Here is a 19902-nt window from a genome sequence, read left to right on the forward strand (position 1 = left end):
CACTCGGGAAGGCATAATATTTTTAATATCAACTGAGACATATTTTTTACCTATGTCGATCAGTGTCTGCCCTAAATTAAGAAATCCTTCTCCTATATACTGCTAAATGGTCTCAGGTCCTTCGCACACATTTCGACGCACTTTTCGGCCACTAAATCTTTGTCCTCTTCCAAGATATTTACGGTGTGAGGGAACTGCTTGTCAAATTTGCACACATGTCGTAACATACTCGAGGTTCCCGAATAAGTACTTAAGAGCTTTTTACATAGTTTGCATTGAGACACACCTACAGATTTATTTGAAGCGGCATCATAAACACACGAAAACGTTTCCCATGCGGCACTTGTGCTCTGTTTCGTTACCAGCATGTATTCGCCAGTTGTCAATTTTTTCTCAATCTCACTAAAGTTCGACCTATTCATTGTGCCCCCCCCCCCCCCCCCCCCCACCTTTGCGATAAATGAACTGCGGGCTAACTACCTGGCTACTCTAGTCACGGTAGCTTGACAGCGCAACCTGTTGTCAGGCGCAGCAAGCTGAGCGGGTCCCGTGAAGCTTGGCAGGCCTGCGGGAACCCCAGGTAGCCCGGGCTTACGGAAGCCCAAGTCGATCGCATTACCCACTATGCCTCAGTACACGCGCACTCTTGTGTTTACGTCGCGGCAGGCCGACCTGCATGAATGGTTGCAGAGGAGCTAGGGGCAAGCAGGCTGCAAGGGGAATTTGTACACCTCTAAGTGGCATGCAGCTGGTCTACGGTACATTCCGTGTCGCCTTCTCCAACTAACGATAACGTGCGGGTCGATTTCATTTCATAGTTAAAACCGGACTGATCTGTGTTGATAACATATGCGTCTTCATACTGTTGGAATCTGACGTTAGTTTCTGTAACAAACGTCTTGGAACACTCTAAAAGTTCTTCCAATTTATTCACGTAGTTCTTGCTTACATATTTCGTAATCTTCCTGCTCGTAATATTGTATTTTCTTTTGAACGTGACAAGCCAATGAGAGGGGAGCCTCGTTAGCAGAAATACTCTCTCTTCCGTGCGCTGTAGTCTACTGACGTGTGTTTCGATGTTTGTTTAGGTGTAGCGTCCCCATACTACCGCGCAGTTACCTCGCATCGGACGGACGGACGGACAGATAATAATTGTCTGAAAATAAAAAATTAAACTTTTCACTCGATGGGAGACCTGAACTAAGGACTTGTCGTTTCGCCGCTACTCACGCTAACCATGGGACCACGGCGCTCCTGAGCTCACACTATCCTTGATGTTGCCTATCTTGCACATGGACTACTCAGTTTGTATATTTTGCTTATTTTTTTCATAGTTCCACACAACTTCTTCCTGTTTTCTCGATTGATCTGTGTTCAGTTTTTCAAGGCCTATCCACTGTGCTAACTCATAACTAAATTTGAGGGGGGTACTCGCTTCCCACGCCCGGGTTCGATTCCCGGCGGGGTCAGGGATTTTCTCTGCCTCGTGATGGCTGGGTGTTGTGTGCTGTCCTTAGGTTAGTTAGGTTTAAGTAGTTCTAAGTTCTAGGGGACTGATGACCATAGATGTTAAGTCCCATAGTGCTCAGAGCCATTTGAACCATTTGAGGGGGATGCGATGGAGAAGTTCCCTTATAAGTAGAGCTAAAAAATTATGTATGTGACACATGGTGTTAGTGCTTTTGTGGTATGTTGTTTTTATATTAAATCAGCTATCAGACTTAGGTGTTGAAGGTATATAAGTTGTTCTTTGCTAAACAGAACCTGAATATAGTGTAAGTGTTGCACTGAAACTAGTCGTTTGACATAAATTTCTTTGATGATATGGCTGCAGTGGTTATTTTCCTGTACTTATTTCATCAGACACTTTCCCACATGTGTGAGAACAGTGAACTTTCACAAATCAACCTGTATGTATTTACTTTAATTCTCTGGGAGTTGCTGGTTTGGATCCCAAATCGGTGTGTTTTAGTATTTGTATATGTCCAGGACAAACAATAGAATGCGTTATAGCATAGAAATATGATCAAAAGTCTACCAACAGCAAATACCTTTTGTTGATGACAATTACTTGTACCAGTAGCAGAAACCTCTGGGTACAGACCAAGATGACAATACTTCTGATCATACCTTCTAAATTTGATTGGGCTACAATACAACTGCAAATTCCTAGCCTAGTTACACTATTTTGTGTGTGCTGCGATGTGAATACCTCAGGGATAGGATGCTGGAGGGGAACCAGAATCGACAAAAAGTAGCTTGCATAGCTATTTCGTATGCACTGTGTTACTCTACACACGAAAACGTATATCGAGGAAGGGGAATTTAATTGAGAAACGGCATGTTCCACAAGTGATCGAAGTGTTTCTGAGATGACATTCAGAATGTGTTGCGCAATGTGTGCCTTCAATGCAGCTAAGTTTGCAATCGGAACACTGAACACATCTTTCAGATATACCCACAGCCGATTGTCACACGGATTAAGATCAGGTGATTGGTATGGTCAGACTGTAGGGAAATGGCGGCTGAAAATTCTAGCATTTCCCAAATGGCGCTTCAGCAGCTGCTTAACTGTATTTGCAATGTGTGGAGGTGAGCCATCTTGCATAAAAATAATCCCATCCACACAGCCACGCTGTTGGAGGGCTGGAATGACGTGGTTGCGTAAAAGACACTCATAGTGCTTACCAGTGATGGTACAGATAACAGGGCCGGAAGCACCTGTCTCTTCAAAAAATATGGCCCTATGATAAATAATGCCGTAAACCCTCACCACACAGTGACCTTTATAGGATGAAGTGGTACTGGTTGATTTGTGTGTGGACTTTCCGTTGCCCATATTCGACAATTCTGCGTATTGACTGACATATCCTGCCAGATGGAAGTGGGCTTTGTCTGTCCACAAAATCTTTCATCTCCATGCGAGCAAAACCAAAGGTCTCTCTTGCTGGCAGGTCAACAGGAAGCAACTCGTGCACATGGGTAATTTTGAATTGGTAGCAAAGGAGGATGTTTCGTAGGATGTTACGCACCAAGCTCACGGGTACGTCCAGTGTTCGGGCAATTCTCTGTGCACTACACGTTTGCACACTACCACTCATCTCCTCCTGCATTGCTGGGCCAATGCTTCCACTGACGTCAAATCAATTCGTTTCCTCCCTCTACCAGTTTGCACGCCAAAAGAACCCATCTTATCGAATTTCCGAATCATTTTCTCCAGACCCACGGCAGTCATCGGACCAACGCCTTTTTTCAAACCCTTCAGTGTCCGAAACTTCTGCAGAGAGAGACGTGCACAGTCATCATTCTTGTAATACAGCTTCACAAGCAGAGTGCGATCCTGCATTGAGACAGCCGTGGCGAACGCTGCAGACGTGAAAGGAGGAGTGGCCACGTATGTACCTGGTATGTTTATACCAACTTCAATGGGTCGTGCGCATGGCTGATGTTTTCATTTACGTATTCTGACACATACAGCGCCATCTATTGATCAATTTTCACACTGTTTTTTGCCATAAGTTTTCCCCTTTCTCCGATAATATTCTGTTGCAATTTGACGTCATTCTGACCAGTGGTGTTATTTCTACATCGTTCTGAACGTTTAATTTTAATTCTAATCACCCTGTATATTACAGTATATACTTGGGGTGTGATAAAATAGCGAAAGATAACAGGGAAATTACGAAAAAAGTATGTTTAATTTGTATGTAAAGTGCTATAATCTACATTTTCTAAGTGAATTTATTTGAGTCACATGAACTCACTCATAAAAGGCACTCCTTTACTTTGCTTAAGAATGTTTGCAGAGATTTCCTGCCTGATTTCCACCGACAACATATAGAAACTTTCTCACCAGAAAATAAAACTTTATTGTGGATGCTAAAAAGAGACATATAATCCATATGGAAGTGACAAACAGTCACCGATTCGTACCCTATTCCAACGATCGAAGAAATTGTCACTCGACTCGTTGGAGGAAAAATCTTCGCGAAAATAGACTTAAAAGACGCATACCTACAGCTGCTGATCGACAAAGAGACACAAGAAAAACTAGTAATCAACACCCCCTTTGGGTTGTTTCGATATAATCGCCTCCCATTCGAAATCTCGTGCTCCGGCGATTTTCCAGCGGTTGTCGAACAACTGATCCACCACATCACGGGCACGGCAAATTATTTGGACGACATCATTGTCACAGGCCGGAACACAACGGAGCTCATAAGGACCCTTTCAGTCGCATTTGCGGTATTTCATTGTAACGTGGAGAAGTCGTTTTTGGGATTCCACAAGTGGAATACTTCGGCCACATATTTAGTGCTTCAGACATACAACCCAAACCGGCATACATAGAGGACCCACAGAAACTGGCGCCACCCACGGATACCACACAGCTCAAATCAGTGTTGGGGAAAATCAATTATTACAGGCAGAATATCCCACACGCTGCTGCAATAGCGGAACCACTACACTACCTTCTCTGCAAGGGGGTAAAATGGCACTGGTCATCCAAGTGCGACAATGCTTTCCAGGCTTTAAAGAAGGCACTCTTAAAAACTACATGTCTTTGTGCATAAAATCCGACACACCAGCTGGTACTAGCAGCAGACGCCTCTGATTATGGAGTCGGAGCAGTCCTTTCCCGTGTGATCAATGGTGTGGAAAGACCAATAGCGTTTGTCTCAAAGTCTCTCACAACAGCTCAACGCAATTACAGCCAAATAGAAAAGAATCTTTGGCTGTAGTATTTGGAGCGAAAAAGTTCCACGAATACCTGTATGGAATACCTTGGTTCCACGATGTCCCTTAGACAGTCTATTCCTTACCCACTAGCTACCTAACTAAAAATAACTGCACCATGCACGCGACCCATATTTGTAGCTCACAGATTTTCTACCAACATTCACTATTTTTTATCCAAACTCAATATCGATTGTGTGACTACTATCATCCTCAAATTTACATTATATGAAATGGTGCAATAAACACGAATTTCCTGACCCAGCCCTGTCAATACTAAAAATTTAAACAAGAAATCGTACGACTGTGACATCGTTCAACACATATTTATTACGGCTTTGGCGCAAAATTTACTCCGACGCATTTATTTCTCCAGAACTACGTTCTATTACTACTCCAACAACACTCCACATACGTCAGACACTACACTTCCCTTTTCAGTGACCTGAGGACAGGGATCACCATCACCCTTCCTCACTCTTCAAAAAAACTGCTCCCCTAGCAGGATTACAACACTTGAAAACACATACAACACATAAAAACACAATGCCTAATGAATCTACACAAACCAAATGATACATAACACGAAAACAAAAAAGAAAACTACAAATACTCTACTACTTTTGAGATCGCAAAGCATACGGTACTTCATGCTGTACTCTACCTTCCTGGTTTTCCCTGCGCTCAGCCCCTCTCTTCACTCTCTCTTTCTTCCTCTTTCCTTCCTGTGACACACCTAGAATCACATCTGGGCAACCCTTAAATCGACGTATCCTCCCAATGTGTACTATCGCTGTTCTAGTTGGCAGCTGAAACTTGACATTGACGGGAGATGTGTTTTCAATAACTTGGTATGGCCCTTGGTACCTCGTGAGGAACTTTTCCCTTTTTGCGTATAGGAGCTGGACAGCATAACCCATTGTCCCACTTTATACTGTGGTAAACTTCCTTTCCGCTTCACTGAGTGTTCCTGCCTTTCCAAAGCCTTCGTATTCGCCTTTTGTACTCGTTTCCAAACATCCCGAATTGTTCTCGCGAATTGACGTACGGATTCATCAGTCCTTCCTTTCTGTAGCTTCACTACATCAAACGGTGACGGCGTTTTTCGCCTGTAGACTACCGCATATGGAGACAAACCGATATTTGTATGGATTTTTGCATGGTATGCGCACACAATATGCTTCAAATATTCCTCCCACTGATTGTGATGAGAATCCACATAAAAACTCAACATCTTCCCGATTGTTCTGTGTGCCCGTTCTGTCCTTCCATCGGCCTGTAGATGCAACGCGCTCGTCCTCAACTTTTTTACGTTCAACAATTGACACAGCTCCTTCATTAAATCCAACATGAAGTTGGTCCCTTGGTCAGTAATTATTGTCTCTGGTACACCAAACTTCAAAATCCAATTATTTACCAACGCTTCCGCGACCATTGCTACCTGTTGATCTGGCATAGCCACCATCTCTACATACCTCGAAAACTAGTCTATTATTGTGAGAACGAATCTGTTCCACAATGGTGTTTGCCTAAAAGGTCCTAAGACATCAATCCCCAGAAAAGAAAATGGACATGTCGCTTCCGGCAATCGTTGTAGCTGTATCTGTTTCCGACTCAAATCTGCTCTCTGCGCACATTGTATACAATTCCTGGCATACTGATCCACATCTCCTTTCCTACCTCTCCACCACTCTCCTATTCGTTGCTCTACACCCTCCATGACCGGATAACACGTGATCATGTGCTTCCTTTAAAGCCTCATCCCTCAACTTCGCTGGCACTACTACCCTTGGCCCTAACTTCGTTTCTCTGCACAGAAGACTGTCGTACACATTACAATCGTCGTCCGCGTCCTGTAATTTTTGCCATACCGCTAGGTCATAACCTATGACTTCTACTTTTGCCACCTTCTCACACTGTCACTATTGCCGACACTCTCTGACGCTGAACCATCCCATACAAAGCTGGGACGATATTTGAATGTCAGAGAGCCTCAGCAATAGTGACGATGTGAGAAGGGGAATATGGGCTGAGGATCTGAATTGAAGTTTGTGTTTGGTCGGGCATCGGACTTAGGTAGTCAGTGCAGCTGTGGTAGCCACAAGACTATGGAGGTGTAGTGGCCAGCGCACCTGCCTGGTAAGCAGGAGAGACAGGTTCAATTCCTGGCTGTGGCACAAATTTAAATTCTTTTCTTTAGCTCTTTTCATTACTGAACATGTTTAAAAAATTATATTTATTTTTCATCTATTTCACCTGGCTGCCCTGGACGCACCCCCGCAGAGTAGTTCATAGTGTATGGCACCCTTTTTGTACCACCAGATACAAAGTATTATCTGTTAACTATGCCCTCGTCTTTAGGAGTATTTTTTTTTTCTCTTTGTTAGCACTCCACCATTACTATCTTCTTAAGAAGTTAACGTAAAGGAACTGTAACTTGTCACCAGCACAACGCTGCATGGAAATGTTCAATGAGCAAACTGATGACTTTTGAACAAGTCTCTGCAGTGGCCATGTTTTATGTCGAAGAGCGTACATTAAGGGCATTAAAATATGCTGTGACGAAACATTATGACCAATGGCCACCACAAAATTGAGTACTGCCTAGTAACATTGTGGGAATGTGAATCACGAAAGAACATAATGAAGTGGATCTATGGAGTAGCGTCACTTCTGCACAGAGCTGGGTAGTGGTGGTGGGTCACAGCGGAGATGCAGGCTGAAGGCAACTCACAGAAACGTCACTCATTTTTTATTAGAACTTGGGCTACCACACTCATAGCAGTTCCGAGAGGTGGCCACAGCCCCTATCAACATATGGTGAGGACAGCGCACAGTACACTGAGGCGGCTGGCTGGCAGCCATCAGGCTAACCACGATGTCTTCCCTCACAGCGATAGCATCTTCCAGTTGGCTAACTGTTGTTCCTACAATGGTTTGGCGAGCAAGGTAGTGAACTCACATTGATTTATTGGTCAACAAATTCGTCTGATTTGAATGTGATGGTACACACTGGGGATGCTATTATATAAAATTGTAACTCGCTCCATCAGAACAAGTACAGTAACTTGGCTGCACTTAGTTGGAGTGCTCATAGTTAAGGTCAGTAAAGAAGCATATATGGATAAAATGGCAAATGATGTTTTGTGACAATTGAGCACAATTCACAATTTGAAATGTCTGATATCCCACTTATTAAAGTTTACCTGCAAGAAACAATGTAGAATGTTCAAATTTTTTCAGAGTGCATAATGGTGAAAACTGGCAAAATATTTACATTATACACTTATAGCCATAAGAATAATTGTTGAAATTTGGGAACAAGGAACTCAAATAATAATCTGCATATTTTCCTCAGTGATGTACTAAATATTTTGGGGGAAAATTTTCACCTAAGTAAAAAGTATGCATTGTCAAAAAGGAAGTAGTAAAAATTTCACAAACACCTCTTGTATGCATTTGTTTAACACTTTCACTGCGGCTGACGCTTATAAGCGCAAGCCACGAGCCAGTGCGGCAGACGCTTATAAGCGTCCACACATCTGGACCTTCCAATGTGAAAAGGAGCAGGAAAAGTGTTAAATTGACAGAGGAACAGTTACTTAGTGCACTAGACGACAGTGACTTTCCGTGTAGTGAGGACGGGGCATACCACGGAGGTTGTCATTTACAGGCTGCAGAAAAATTGCAGAGTGATGATAGCATGGAAGCACAGCTTTCGAATCTGTTTCATGACAGTTCCGAATCTGATGATACGGATCACGACGATTGTGTGGAAATCGACGATGAAAAAGAGCCCAACCTGTAACACGGAGATAATCCAGGTGGGTTCTGGCATACAGAACCACATAATATGCAGTATCACCCATTTATGAAGGAAGAAGTTTTGCAAATTCATCCTGCTTGCAATTCTCCTATGGATTTCTTCAGATTATTGGTAACAAACGAAATGTTGCAACTTGTAGTTGACGAAACGAACGATAACGCAGTCAACATATTGCTGAGCTAAAATACAAAAGAGGGATCTAGGCTCTGTAAATGGAAACCTCAAAGTATAGGCAAATTACTAGTTTTCTTGGGTGTTTCGTTACATATGGCTTACGTTAAATATCTGCGATTACAAGACTACTTGAAGAAAGAACCGCTGTCTGAGAATAGAGGAATAGCAATGAGTATAAGCAGAGACTGGCATTTGATCATATTACGCTCTCTGCATTTTGCAAAAACTCCACTTCCAGGAAACCCAAAACCAGACAACCGTTTACATAAGATACAAGCTGTATTGGATTATTTTAACACGAGAATGTCTCAAGTGCATTACCCGGGAAGAGATTTATCAACAGATGAATCAATGATGCTTTGGAGGGGAAGATTGTCATTTAGACAATACATAAAAAGCAAACATAATAAATATGGCATTAAGATATACATGGAATCCAAATTTTTTCTGAATGCAGTGGATTTGTTGCTTGTTTGAATTGTATTTTTTGTTACATTATCAACAAATCACCAACATTTGAAAGACGCCTGTGACCCCTATGGGTTTCAGAAAGCAAACAGACTTTAAAACATGACCACAATACAGTTGAAGCTTATTTGAAGTAATGCATCTAAGATGTCATCATTAAGTCAGTATAGAACATGATCCTACAGACCTTACAAGATCTTGATGTCAGCCTGTAGCTCAGGTGTGCTCAGGAGCATAAGCTACGAGCGGTACCTGTCGTTTAGGAATGTTACCAGCCCGCACTCGCACATTGCCGGGCCGCACTGGCGAGTTGCACGCCTGCACCGATGCCGCAGCGAAAGCGTTAAGCAATTCACTCACAAAACTTGTTACCAGTCCACACTAGGCATGAATGATGATCAGAAATATAACATTAGAAAAAAGAATGATATGTACTATGCTCTAGTGAATAACTTCAAAACAGAAAAATCATCTGCCTCTCTTAAACAAAATGACAGGAATTTGCACATTTATCATAATATGCTATGCAGGATACACAACCAGCTTCCTGACTAAGTGTGGTGGTTTTCAAAGAACAGGGTCCCATGTTAAAATTGGTACCTCATAACGGAACCATAAATATGGACAGTTGTTGCCAGATGCAGCAATGAATGAGAGACGTTGGTAAAGAGATACCCTCAAGAGGTTCCATACACCACTGGTGGCGTAACATTACTTGTATCAGAACAGCACTACTCATCTGACTGCGCTTTCATCGCTTATGACAACAGCATCATCTTACTTCAGATCCAAAACACGAGTGGTATTCGAATCCAGAACTATATCTTTTAGTCTATAATCAATAGTGCATTGAGATACGACTATCATTCTGTATCATATCAAGTAAGAAGTTGTAGAGCACAGTAACACACATTCCTGTTGACAAAGATTGTTACCAAGTTATGTATTTCAGAGTGTTCAAGCTTTTGAGTGATCTAATATTTTGTGTGGGTTGCATCTGCTTCACTACCTCCAGAAATAAATCTAGGCTTGCTAGGGCACACTACAGGGTCCCAACACAAATGTCCCAACCTTATGTGCACGTGTGGTGGGTTTTTTTGGCACTACAGTAAATAATGTTGCACACATTTTACTGCCTTCACATCGCACATCACAGAACAACCCTTTGCAGGATCCTCTTCATTTCCTAACATTGTGTACTGCACTTTCAGACCTGCACAACTATCAGACACCACCAATCTACAATGACAATGTGAGAGCTGGTGACTTAACTGGGTGTGGACAATGTGATCAAACTGATGGTATGCTTAAGACATATTCTAGGTTGTCATTCTAGTATCGGCACATTAAAAAAGCCTTCACTTTAATTGTAGAACTTCCTCTTTTCAAAAATGGTTCAAATGGCTCTGAGCACTATGGGACTCAACTGCTATGGTCATAAGTCCCCTAGAACTTAGAACTACTTAAACCTAACTAACCTAAGGACAGCACACAACACCCAGCCATCACGAGGCAGAGAAAATCCCTGACCCCACCGGGAATCGAACCCGGGCATGGGAAGCGAGAACGCTACCGCACGACCACGAGATGCGGGCCTTCCTCTTTTAATCAAATTCAGTCTATCTAATTCATATTCAGCTAATAATCTTGTCACAAAAAGCCTAGCTACTTTAAGTAGCTTATGATTAAGTGTACATTCAATTTTAAAACCAATTCAGGTATACAAATTCAAATAAATTTCTAACATACAGTTGTTATTCATTGACCCAATCAAGGACAAAAATGGTTTAACCAATTGCTGGTTAACAATATTCCCCAAAAGGGAACAGAACTGTAACAACTCCAACAGCAGCAAAAGTTACAGAAATAATGTAGGGTGAGAGAACATTAAACAAATGAAAGAACCTCTAGCCATTATTTCCTGTTTTGGATGGCTGGGGAGAGTTCCTTTAAGCATGTGCTTTAGGAGCAGTGGGGGAGGAGGCAGCATCGTGGGTACAACATTTATTTCTGAGCATAAGTAGTCTAAGCACCAGTGAAAGCTATTGATCAGTTGTCCCAATCCAGGATAATATTGGGTAGTTGAACGGTTGTGGATACAGTTATAGGAAATCTCTCTCCTTTGGGAAGCAAGGGTGAGTTAATTCTGTGGTAGAATACACTTTCATTGGCTAAGAGGTCTAATTCTAAGATTACAACATATCAAGTATCACTTCACAAGAAGTAGATCTGTATGAGGACAGTGTCTAATGTTACCAGTTCTGCAATATTAGCATCTCTACACAATCAACCTTTTCTAACACCAGTATACCTTCAAACATCTTTTACACACGGTGTTCATAAACTCATCTGAAAATAAAACTTCAAAATACTAGGCAATTAACAGTAAGACGCAATTCATCTGAAGTACAACACATACCCTGACATTTCTGAAAATAGCAGCAAGAACAATTGTCACTGACTTCAAACCACAATATCATACAGCAGTGAGAACTGAACAGCAGATCTCTCAAAAATGAGTGTCATGCTGTATTGTAAACGGCATGTTAGGACAATGTGGCAATACACTACAGAGAGAGTACCGAATTACACAATGTTATCACTGCACAAGATTACCAGCTTGTCTCCACAGTTACAATGAACTATAAATCATCTGCAGTCTCTGCTCAACTCTGGGGCACAGGTGTGTGCTTATCTGTTACTTCAGTGCAGGCTGGAGTAGTGGCATATACACCCTCACTCTGCTGTTAAGAAACCACTAACTCAACTTTAAGACATGTACGATGTTCATTGGTGTGCCAAACAGCAACATTTGGTTGGTGTGGAACTAAAAACTCGTCAATGTAATATTTTTGGCAAAATGCAGGTTACAGTAAATCTGAACCTAATGAGTAAGTACCTACGTATTATAAAGTGGGCTGTGTGTTATTTCATGTTGTAAGTGCTCCAAATGTTGAAATACCATTTCAGAATTGGCATACATTTTCCTACTACTGGATAACGAATATTTATCAAAAAAATTTGGCATTTACTGTGGCAACACAGAATGCACCACCACTGGTGTTTTAATGTTTTATGTCAGTACATATGAAAATGGAACTATTATCAAAGTTATAAATAAACTAAGTGTTAATGGATTAGTAGTGGCAAAGAACAGCATCAGTACCAGATTAGCACAAAAACAGATATCTGAACAGAATATTTCTTACTGTCAGTTTGGCAAAAAGACTTTGCATCACATATCAGCACAACTGATGCTGAAGACTTCGTGTACACCTCCTCCAGAATCCAGTTCGAGTGAAAACTAAGAGACGTATTTACTTTAAGGTGAAAAAATGTCTACAAAAGAATGTAGTACACTACTGCTTTACCAGCTAACATGGTTATTTATACTGCATTTTCTTTTAATGAAATGGGTAGTGCTTGTCAACACAGTTATACACAAACACATACAACCACTTAAGAATTCTAGTACTGGAAATATTGGAGAAGCCGAGGATGTTGCAGACGAGGCAAGAAAGTAATCAGTCAAGAGGTCGGAAGAGAGACAGGTGAGGAGTATACTTGGGGGAAGAACGTATTAAAACAGGAAAGAGCAACAAGCGAAAAATACATAAGCACAAGAGGAAATATTTTACCAGGTAAAGCGATTTCTTCCCACAGTTTGCTATGTTGACGTAAGTGCTGGATCATATACCAACACACAAAGATATTCATGATTCATTCTTTAAGTTGGATAGGTGGGATTCCAAGACTATTGTCATGTGGTGCAGTTACCATGAAATACCATAACCTTGGGGAAGTCTGCTGCCTAGACAAAAACTCCTGTCAGCTGTTTCTTAACAATACACCATGTTTTGCAGAGTTTTCTACTGGCTCTCCAAGTCAGTAACCATTGCTGATATGCGCTGAGTTAAATGAACACGTTATCCATATTACATATCCAGACTGCAGAAAATTCCTGGAAACAAGGTAGAAGTTTTCCTAAATACGAGAGTCATTACAGAGATACAGCACCCAGTCAATATCTGGCACCTAACTTAAACCTCATTAAAACCTATGCATTGTCTGTAGGAAAATGAAGGCAAGAACGAAGTACACAGGAAACATTTCTGTACAGAATCTAACACACATCTACATTCCCAAGGAAGATGCTTGCAAGAAATTTCATGAATTTGCTGCAAAAACTGATACAGGAAAGTCCTTTGAAACCAGCCAAAGATGGGAACACACATTAGCTGCAAGAGTATTTTTAATTCATATAGACAAGACAGCCTCAGATGGAAGGAAACATTTAATCATCTCTTCCCCTTCCTCACCTAAATACAGGCAGTCTATTACTGAAGAACACTGAATATAATAAACTTTGGCATACACACAGACTAGCATGATGGGCTGAAAGTTGTCATGAACATGGGGCGTGAGAAAATAGGTGCCCGGGGGGGGGGGGGGGGGGTCGCATCAATAGGTAGTATCTTCGTATCAACATGAAAAACCAGCTTCCTCAACGAGCTAAGCTCACTCTCCTCAGTGACTACTGTGGTGGTCAAAACTGCAACTAGAATTAGATTTACTTCACTGTGTACATTGTGAATAATTAAAGTGATGAAATTTGTGTGTATCATCTAGTAACTTGTCATATTTATGAATGTGAGAGAGCAGCTCACTATAGGCACAGAATTTGTGTCACTTACGTAGCAATTAGTTAAAAAAAAATATTTACAAATGTCCAGGGTTCCATAAACAAAATTCATACCTAAGTAAAATACATTTGTTTGTGTTATTACTGTTTGTTCATAGACCACTAGTTCCATACCAGCCTTTTTGTATCTCCCTGCAAGTCCGAAGTGTGTATCCTATAGAGATCATTACATATTTAAGTTCCAGCACTGAATCTGGCTTACTGAACAGTTGGCACAAGATGACTTAGCTATGTCAGACCTCACTACAGTCTTTACGGGAAGACTTGCAAGGTGCAGCATAGCCAACTGTTTCCACTTGTTCCATCACACACTTTAGGTATTTTCCACAATTAGTTCAGTTCACATGTCTTTCCTGTCAATTTATCTTGTACAACCTGTATTCCTTGCATTGGTGTGTCTTGTCACCATTTGAGTGGTCCTCACAGAAGTTATTGATAGTACAGTTAACATGGCATAGCAGGCTGGCAAATGCTCTGTGCGAACAGATACAATCTAGTGCACTTTATACACAGAACTTACCTCTGAATAAAGATACATATCACGTTAGTACTCTAAGTGGAATGGAGTAGCACTGAGGAACTTGCCAATTTTGTTTTGCACATACCAACTTGAGCTTACTACAATTTAATGTAATAACTACATAGTACACAAAAATTCTTACTTTACTCTTCACAGAAAATTTAGCATCATACTGCACACAAACTGCATTTATCACGAGATACCACTGACTATTTACAGCCACCTGTGCCACTGCCACTCCCCCTCCTCTCAATAGCTGCTTTCTGACATTTAGGCTTTATCTGAAGCACTTTCACATCTTCAAGTGTGAAAATGTGAACTGTACTCATAAAAGATGCAATTTGATGTTTTCACATTTCACACTAAGTCCAGTGCTGCATTTAATACAATAGACAGCTACATAACTGAGAAACTTTACACGGGCCCACAAATACCCTAAAATGTGGATAGTTCAAAAACTTTTTGGAAGTATGAAAATAACTGCATAGGGTTTACAGCAAATCAATTTTTGGAGGGAGGACCCTGTGTCATGTTTCATTTACCTAACTTTCACATTAAGCCATGTAACATTACCAGTGTCTCCCAATGCCAACAGCAACAAGATTAAGATGACTAAAGTTAAGTACCAGTGAGTTGTTACAAGGTTCTTCTCTACATTGCTATGTTAACAACTTATGTGCATACAGTTCATTACACTCTTGCCTCCCTGCAGATCACATATGAAGAGCTGGCACTCCCATTTCCTACCGAACACTGCAGAGCTTCAGCACTGCCAATTTTCATACTGTTCCAAGACTGTGCAAGAAACTTACCAAGTAACACTTATTTCACATGTACTAGAAAATTGTTATTACAACTATAATTACTTCCTAAATGAAGACAGTCATCTGATCACCTCACTAATGTGCTTTTTATTTTGCGCAAGTGGAAAAAAAGCCCATATAGTTCATCTATTATGTAATTGCAGATTTGGCAGCAACAAATTTAAAACAGACCAGACACATGTCATTTAACCCACAGCTACTAGTACACCAGTGAAGCTTTCAAATAAATTGACATCATTCCAATGATTTCTGAACACTACAGTGCCTTACCAGATATGGTCCTGTGGAGGTGATATGCCATTTCCTTCCTTCAACCTCTGAACAAATTTGCCTCAACAGTTACGAGGCCCCACTACTGAATGATCAATATTTAGCTTGAGTATTTGAACACTTCAGCTCTACTTCTGGTGAAATCTACCAAATTTTCAAGATTCTCATTTGTTAATCACATTGTGTTATGACTACTAATGCATCTACATCATTCTATTGGTGTGTGTAGCCTTTCAAGAATTAAACAATTTTACAATTAATTAATATGTATTACACATTTCAAACAAAAAGTGAACTGCAAGAAAAGTAAGTAGCATTTAGGAACTTTATTGCTGTATCAATTGCAGAATTATAACAAGTAATTCATACATTCAAATGCAAGAACATATGCACTTAGTTTTATAATACTTAAGTGGTTAATACTTTTCACATAAATTATCAGATCTGTCTCCTTAGGCATGATTTGCTGTAGAAAAGTACTCTTTGCTGTCAACAGGGTTCGGCTTCATTGTCTTGTCTCCTGGCTTCCAACCAGCAGGGCACACTGTAAAGAGATTATTGCAGTAAATAACAATGCCACACCACACAGTTCAAATTTGTTACTCTGAACCCTTGATCCTTACCTTCACCATGTACATCAGTATGCTGAAAGGCTGTTATCAAACGTAATGTTTCATCTACACTCCTTCCAACAGGCAAGTCATTAATTGTTATCTGCCGTAGATTCTGCTTTCCATCAATTATAAATAGCCCTCTGTATGGGATACCAGTCTCTTCATTCAGTACACCATAATCTTTTGCAATCTTCATAGACTTGTCAGCAAGTAGCGGAATATTTAACTTTGACACACCACCATTCTTACGTGGTGTATTAACCCACGCAAGATGACTGTACTGGCTATCACAAGAAATGGCTATTACTTCACAATTTAATTTCTTAAATTCCTCAACACGGTCTGAGAAAGCAATAATTTCTGTAGGACAAACAAATGTGCTGAAAGAAAAAAAAAAAAGGACCCAAATTAGTATTTTGTACGATAGCATATTTATGTTTTAAGAAATCTGGTATTCATACCCAAAATCTGTAATTATTCACCACCACCAGACAAAAATTCAAGATGCAATATCCCAATCAATACCAAATCAACAAAAAATTAGGCCTACTGAAATTTAATGACATACCCGCAACAACTACATGGGACAAGAGCTACGCAGCCCAACCTTAGTAACTCAGCTTCAACTCCAAACACTTTGGAAATTTTAGCCAACAGGTGCAGTCAGTTTTGAAGGCAGAAAAAATGACAATTTGTGCATGGTCATGAACTCAATATCCAGTACAGCAATTGCAACCCCCCCCCTCCGCCCCCCCCCTGCCCATCAAATAAATCCACAATTAACAATTACACATTAGTTAAATCAGAATGATATCTAAGAATATACAGCACTTCAGTAATTTATAGATGCCATACTCGATGGCTACACTGATCAATGTCCTATAATTAGAACCCATCATTCCCTAGTTTTACCTAAGCTGGACACCTGCACTTCAGATTAAATAAGCTTGCCCATAGTTTCTGTACAACAGATTTACGACGGATTTAATGACTACTTAGGCTTGTCCATTACAAAATTCTATCACACACATACGTACGTTCCAACAGCCATTAAAAGCTACTATTGTCTTCCACATTCAGTTACTCTGTGGACTAGCTCCTATCTAAATAATAGGTACCAGAATTCTCGCAGATTACTTCAGGCAACGGGAAAACTAGTTCTCATGGTGCAGTTTGTTTTCTGGTAAAAAAGAAGGTCGCGAAAATGGGGCCGCAAGAACACATCGATTGGAACCCAAAGAACGCAATCTACTTCCTTTCACGTTGCCAAACAAGCACAACCAAGGACAAAGGATTGTGGAAAAAAACCCCACACACACACTCACACTGACTCAAACTTCCTGGAGTCCAATGGTATGCGTCAACGGCACAGAAGCCGGTTTGCTTATGTAAGCAAGCCTGTTCCTGACGCAATAATTCTGCTTAACAATGAAAACTAACGGATGAAACGTTCACAAAGTTCCATGGAAATTACGCAATACTTAGTTACATCAAATACAATTCATAAGTAACGCATACTTACAAATCCAAGGGATAGAAGAACAGTACTAAGTATTTTCCCTTGTAATCTGACAACTTGATATCCTCAAAATTCGTACCCACTACAGCAACCCCTGAGAAAGAAGGCGCCGGCTTTGCTAAATCCGGAACAGGCATTATCACAGTTTTCTATCTGAAACAAAGAAAAAAAAATGAATAAATTCTGGCGTTATTTCACAAAAAGCGAGGTGTCTGTGTGTGTGTGTGTGTGTGTGTGTGTGTGTGTGTTTTGTGTGTGGAAACAAAAAGGAGAGAATATTTTTTTTTTCCCTCGTGTGAATCCTATATTGTATGCAAGGGTTATTAACAGACCTTAACACTGAACATAAAACACATAGCACGTAACAATACATACTTCAGTGCAGTTGCATCAACTACTCACTTTCAACGAAAGCCGGTAAAACTAGAACGCCGCAGATAACCACTCAATAACGGCTGCGAGACTTCAAATGGCACGAGCACAGTTCTGTATTCGATTTTAAAGCAGGCGGGTGCGTTCCATTAGTTCCCCTATCAACTGATCGATCCATCGATATTGTTCCAAAGGTGCTCAACTACAGAAATGAAGTTTATGCGCCAAGTTTCCATAGACATTAATTTCCTTCACGAGCAGTCCCTCATCATCAATCGCGTAAGTCAACTCACATATGGATAAACCCAACTTGCACACTGTCGTGCCAACTTACGCGTAAATTACAAAAGTTAAAAGGCATTCTACTTTCTTGCACGATGTCGCTTCCCCCACCATCATCTACGAGCTTCAATAGCCCTCGACTTTAGTTTACTCGCGGTTTCGCTCCGAACGCTAACGATGGTTACCGAAATGTCACGATGCGAGCGCTGTCTGAGCTGTTAACGAAACATGCGCCTCACAGAGGTGCGAAAGACGTAAAAATTTTTCCATATGTACCGCTAGAAAGAACCTTCTTCTCTTATAATTTGTTTTACCTTATTGAAATTCAGTTGCTGACTCTGAATTTAATCAAAAATCAAACAAAATAATACACAGCAGCTCAAAATATGCTCTTGTGGGTTAGCACTTCCTTCTGCAGATCCCTTCGATTCGATCCATATATGTAACGCATTACCTTCTGAAATGGCAAGGAACAATAAAGGTTTTGGAATATTTAATTAATTAAGTGGTATTTAGCTATTTTACAACGTATGTTACCTGTACCATACTGGCAAGATAACTTTCACATTTGTCTGTTGACACAACAGCTATTTTTAATTATGGCATGTAAATAAAAAAACGTAAATAAATACTACAGTAATGAGGAAATAGCAACATTGAATACACAACTGAAAAGCTGAAAATCATTTTTTTATTTACTGATGCACTTTATAATATTTTTAAAATTCCAAATAATCCCCTGTAATTAAATACAATTAACCAGTATCTGTTCATCATTTGTGACATCACCTACCATCAGCCTTTCTTGCAGCAGAGACACAGTGCCTGACTGTGCTTTACTTGCTTCTCGTTTTGCAAGAGGAACCAAATGTGACACTTCCTTCTTTTTGGTGGAAAAATCTTCTTTGCAGAATAATTTTTCTCTTCAGCAAAACATTTTTTAATTTGAAGGCTGGCATCCCCTTTCTGTCAGTGCACACTGCGCCAGTGTGACCTTTAAACACGCAGTGTGCCTCTTGGAAATATTAAGCTCATCTGTTTTAGTTATGTCGTTAAGCAAATGAAATAACTGAGCAATGATTATGTCCTTCTGTTGTGACAACGATATGGAGCTGTTCAATCTTCCCGGCGCACTTATTTGGGCAAATATCATATGATACACATTTGCAGTACAAGTGTCTCATAGCTTATTATCAGATCGTTGTTGCCAGGAGAGTTTGTAACAGATTGCTTGTGCACTTGAAGATTACATGCACTGTGAATATGTTTATACAGGGTGTCCAGGAAAGGGCTCCCTTATTTCAAAATTAAATATCTCGAAAACAAAGAGCGATAGAGGAATGCAGTAAACGGCATGTTTATTGTGAAAGCTGTAAGAAGTTTATACAGCAGTTTGAAATAATAGTTACAAAAGTTGCTAACAGATAGCGCTGTACGCTGTACAGCTCATATCAGCATACGTAAGTGAAATAATCGTATGAAAACAATCGTTGCAAACAATCACATCAAAATGTTTTCAAAATGTTCACCATTGGCACTACAGGGGTGGCGCAAACGAAGAATGAAATTCGCCATCACATTTCGTAGTGTCTCA

At 40.5% G+C, this 19902-nt stretch overlaps 1 protein-coding gene across 1 annotated transcript; it reads right to left on the minus strand.

Annotated features, from left to right (window-relative positions):
• Positions 1-15828: 15828 nt before the first annotated feature.
• Positions 15829-18209, minus strand: LOC126184996 (peroxiredoxin 1). Its single transcript, XM_049927709.1, has 4 exons — positions 18057-18209; positions 17658-17807; positions 16145-16515; positions 15829-16065 (listed from the first exon to the last, which is right to left on the minus strand). The coding sequence occupies exons 2-4, from the start codon at positions 17789-17791 to the stop codon at positions 15974-15976; spliced, it is 597 nt and encodes a 198-aa protein (XP_049783666.1). The 5' UTR covers positions 17792-17807; positions 18057-18209; the 3' UTR covers positions 15829-15973.
• Positions 18210-19902: the final 1693 nt, after the last annotated feature.

Source organism: Schistocerca cancellata, chromosome 4 (assembly GCF_023864275.1).
Source record: "Schistocerca cancellata isolate TAMUIC-IGC-003103 chromosome 4, iqSchCanc2.1, whole genome shotgun sequence".
NCBI lineage: Eukaryota > Metazoa > Arthropoda > Insecta > Orthoptera > Acrididae > Schistocerca > Schistocerca cancellata.

Excerpts from the sequence above, each read along its gene's own strand:
- LOC126184996 (XM_049927709.1), bottom strand. The coding sequence starts at position 17,791 with ATGCCTGTTCCGGATTTAGCAAAGCCGGCGCCTTCTTTCTCAGGGGTT. Across the intron at positions 16,516-17,657 it reads TTCTTCTATCCCTTGGATTT|CACATTTGTTTGTCCTACAG; the intron begins GTAAGTATGCGT and ends TTTTTCTTTCAG. Across the intron at positions 16,066-16,144 it reads TACTGATGTACATGGTGAAG|TGTGCCCTGCTGGTTGGAAG; the intron begins GTAAGGATCAAG and ends ATCTCTTTACAG.